Here is a 4,696-nt window from a genome sequence, read left to right as displayed (position 1 = left end):
GATTTCCTTTCAGAGATGGTCACATTAACAGAGGTTGACCCTTATACCCACCAAACTAGTCGGTAAAAGGCTCAGGGGCTGTGTGACACGTGTCCATCAACAGAAAAAAAAATTTCTCTGGGTTTTAAGGAAAGTGATGCGAATTACAAATTGACCCTCAGCCTGATTCTTCGATTTAACCTAAGGCTCGAGAGCTACTCCATATGAAGTGCAACTTTCGTCGCACTTACATATAAAAATCCAAGATTGAAGGATATGAGACTAAGTTAAATGAGGGTTGAGTACATTCTAACCGCATGGCAGTCTTTGGGTACCTTTGAAGATTCAATCAAATGAAGTACTTGAAGAGCACCTAAAACTAGTCGACTAAGTCTACAAAAGTACTCGAAACTGCTGTATTTGACTAAAAAGTACTCGGAGGCTTGTCGTACATGCATCTATGGGCCCACCAGAAGATTTGAACAGTCTTAAATATGGGGCTGGACAACGAGATGTATCTGACATGGAGACTATGGCGTAGGATGGTGTAGTATACATGGAAAGATAGGAATTAGTCGAGGATTAGAAAACGTACTCGTAGTAATGAGAGTAGAACTCGTCTAGTCGAATCCGACTACTATTCTTGTAACCAACCGACCTGTAACCCTTCCCTTGGCAATATAAGGTGAGGCAGGGACCCCCTCCAAAGCAATTCAATCCAACCAACGCACATGACGTAGAGTATTACGCAATCTAGTGGCCCGAGCCAATCTAAATCGTGTGTCTACGTTTACCTTCGAGTTCCTGATCTTGACAAGCCCCAATAACCAAAACACTACCTCGGGCACCCTCTCGGTAGGTTGCCGGGTTTAAACACCGACAAACCTTACATATCTTCACATCTCGATTGATCATCTCTCGAATCAAATGATAGTGATGTACTATGCGTTTGGACTTTTGGTGCAATCTAGTCTCCTTAGCCTATGCGATTGCACCACTATTATCACAATAGAGGTATATCGGTTCGGAGCAGCTAGCGATCACACCCAACTTAGAAACAAACTTTCTAATCCATATGGCTTCCTTTGCAGCTTTGGAAGCATCAATTTACCTCTAGGGCAGCCAACAGATTACATACCTGATATATGGCTCAACCTCTTCGCAGTTGTTTAGCACATACCAAACTAGCTTCTCAAAATCCAGATAAAGGTACGTAAGCTTCGGCGCTCCAAGAACAGTTACACACCATGCGGGAAACAAGATACATCCCTTTCTTGTAACATATCAACATTCTCTTTGTTCCTTCCCTCCTAATTGATGATGTGTCAACATCATCATCGGCAAAGTATCTTGAGCAAAAAGGTAAGTGCTCATTAGCAACATATGCTTCTGGAGCGGATCCTTTAGGCTTAGCCTTATTTCTCACAAAACACTTCAATGTGCATAGCCTTGTTTCGACAGGATACATCCATCCATATTTTACTGGGCCTCTTAGGATTGCCTCCTCAAGTAAATGGACAGCCAAGTACACCATAACATCAAACAAGGCAGGAAGGAAAATTTTCTCAAGCTTGCACAAAATTATTGGGATATCATTTTCCAGTTTGTTCAAAACATCTAATTTCAGAGTTTCGCGACATGGTTGCCGAAGAAGTTTCCTAATTCCACAATAACGGAGTATATCTCCTTATCCATTAATCATCGAAGATAAATAGGCAAAATCCTTTGGAGTATCATGGAGCGTGGAGCAAAGATGCATGAAGCCATACCAACACTTTGCACAAGGATGTTTTGTTGCTCATGGCTACAAGGGTGTTTTGTTGCTCATGAGCCATGAGCGGCGTGCTCACTAGTCCGAATGCATTGAATAATTACTACTGCCAACCACCACTTTTATGGGTGCATTAAATATTTACAATGGACAATAACCACTATATGAATGTATTAAATACGGATAGCTGACAACAACCCAACAATCATAGTACTTGGTCCTATAGTAAAAGGCTCATTATTATAATTTAGGCCGCGTATGTTCATTAAGCTTTTCCAGTACGTGGCATATGTTCATTAAGCATTTCCAACACGTAGCATATGTTCATCAAGCCTTTGCAACACGTGGCATGTGTTTATTAAGCTTTTCCAATACGTGGCATATGTTCATTAAGCTTTCCAGTACGTTGCATATGTTAATTAAGCTTTTCCAACACGTGGCATATGTTCATTAAGCTTTTCCAACACTTGGCATATGCTTTCCAACATGTGGCATATGTTCAATAAGCAACCTTCAACGTGTAACATTGCAGCCGCAGCGTGTCCATCTCCTCATCAAGATTTAATTAGTCTAGCTGGACGCTTGCATATGCCAACTGTTCATCACAAGTACCTGAAGACATGTCCACGTCCTGTATAAATACGGGTGCCTAGATGCTGGGAGAGAACACGGGCAACTTAGCAGCAGGCTAGCTAGTAGTACAGGAACAAATGGGTGTTCTTCTGTTCTTCGTGCCACTTCTGGTATGTCGTGCCACCCCCAATACCTACATTCTCAAAGCATGTCGTCCTATAACCAGATTGAGGGGGAATCGGCCTGAGTTGATAGGGAGCTAGATTTTTTTCCCCTTTCATCCTCCAGTACAAGGCATGGGATTTTTTGCATTCGAAACATGTGCAAAAATGGCTACATAAGTAGATGAATATGTGCAAGATCATCTATCATATTTGTTGTTCCATTGTTTGATAGTCTAGAACCGTGTAGGATGAATCATTACCTTAAAAGCTTCTAAACAGGAGCCTTAATGATTTCAAATGTTCTGGCTCCGAGTTGTCAGAGATATACTATCTCTTTGACAGCTTGAAAGTAATAACTAACCCCGTTTTGACATTGCCGTCGTGCAGGTCGCCATGGTCTCTGCAGCTCTGGCGATGGGAGCGGAGGGGATGACAGTGCCATACTATGCCTCTGCGTCAGAGCTCAACGCATACTGGCAGTCAGTGTTTCCCAACAGGACCATACCATCAGCCATACTGGACCACATCAGTACACCATCTGGTATCTCTCTCCTACACATAATCTCTGCAAACTATATATACCTTATGATTTCGAAAAAATTGTTTCTACGTCTTTATACAATTGGACTCTAATAGATTTTTAGTTCCTAAATTACAAAAAAAACTATTTAAACTGATCAGTACGCAAACCGGGTGTTAATTTTTCTGACACTAGAATGAAAACATCTTACAGGAAATGAGAGGAACGTTAAGGAACAGGAGCACTATTGGTCTGTACAGTCAGACCAGCTTAACAAAGAAGATGCAAAGATATTCCATAACTGGGCACACTTGATAGCTTCAGAGAAGCTACTGTACCCAGAGACCACCTTCACCCCAGGGTCCAAGATCAACCTCTACATCGACCGGGCGGCCGCCTTGCACAGCGCTTGGCTTCGCCCCGACTCTGCCGATTCAATCCCGATATCCAGAAAGAACTTCAATGACATTGTCACCATGTCCGCGCCGGTATCCAACTCTATGGCCCACGGCATGTGGTCCACGCTGAGCTCGTGCGAGCACCCCCGCGAGGTGGCGGGCGAGCAGAAGGCCTGCGTCGCTTCCGTCGAGTCCATGCACGGTTTCGCGGCTTCAGCTCTGAGAACAAACGACCTCCGCGCCTTGTCCACATCCCTCGACGTGCCTGAGGAGGGCATCAGCTCGCCGTCGCACATGTACAGGGTGGCGGCGGTGCGTGTAGTCACCGCCGGAGGAGCCAAGCCGGCGGCGGTGGACACCGTGACGTGCCACAGCATGAGCTTCCCGTTCGCGTTGTTCTACTGCCACGCCGTCAACCCAACAAGGATCTATGAGGTTACGTTGCAGAAGGAGGAGACTGCTGCCGTCCCTGCGCCGAGAAGGCCGGCGGTGGTGCGGGCACTTGCGGTGTGCCACGTGAACACCTCAGGGTTTGACCCCACACTGAAGTACTGGGTGAAGCTTGGTGTCAAGCCAGGGGAAGCCCCGGTGTGTCACTTCCTTACAAGGGGCGACGTCCTCTGGGCACCCGCCTCTGCTGCCTGAGTAGAGGGCTAGAGGCATGCTCCACCGTGGGCCATGTTGTATGTAGAAAATAAGGAAGACGAGACCGGAAGCCTCGTGTGCATCGAGCTGTGTTGTTTGTCCCGATTCCTGAGCCTGAGGGCTTCAATGAAAAAATACAAAAATGGTTGTCCTATCTCACAAATCATGTCTAGCTAGTATTCCTACCTATCTTTTTTCTGCGATTAAGTTTCCTAACTCCTAAATGGCCAATTTCTTTTGTCAGGACAGTGAGGGATAGCATAAATACCATCTTACTATTACTAATTAGAGTCTCATTTTAAATCCTCCACGTGAACCCACCTAGGATACTAGATGGATAGTTTAGATAGTTTCGAAAAGGAGAAAAATCCTAAAAATTCTCTCAAAAAAAAAAGTAAAACATTCGGCCATCAATTCAGTGACTCAAATCATCATAGTCATTGGCTCTATTATATTTAAAAAAAAATTATCCACCTCTACCCATATAAAAATGGCTTAAAGTAGCCCCTAAATTTATATATATCTAAATTACCCACATCTACCTTTATATAAAATAAACTAAAGTAACCCCAATCTTAATTAAATTACCTACTTATGCCATTATAAAAAATAATTCAATATAACTCCTTTGAATTTGCATTTAAAT

General features: G+C 43.8%; 1 protein-coding gene across 1 annotated transcript; it reads left to right on the top strand.

Annotated features, from left to right (window-relative positions):
• The first annotated feature begins 2,880 nt into the window (after positions 1-2,880).
• Positions 2,881-4,281, top strand: LOC117854243 (BURP domain-containing protein 10). Its single transcript, XM_034736543.2, has 2 exons — positions 2,881-3,028; positions 3,221-4,281. The coding sequence occupies exons 1-2, from the start codon at positions 2,881-2,883 to the stop codon at positions 4,048-4,050; spliced, it is 978 nt and encodes a 325-aa protein (XP_034592434.2). The 3' UTR covers positions 4,051-4,281.
• Positions 4,282-4,696: the final 415 nt, after the last annotated feature.

The sequence above is a fragment of the Setaria viridis genome, chromosome 4, assembly GCF_005286985.2.
Source record: "Setaria viridis chromosome 4, Setaria_viridis_v4.0, whole genome shotgun sequence".
Classification (NCBI taxonomy): domain Eukaryota; kingdom Viridiplantae; phylum Streptophyta; class Magnoliopsida; order Poales; family Poaceae; genus Setaria; species Setaria viridis.
This window is presented reverse-complemented; position numbering and strand designations above follow the sequence as displayed.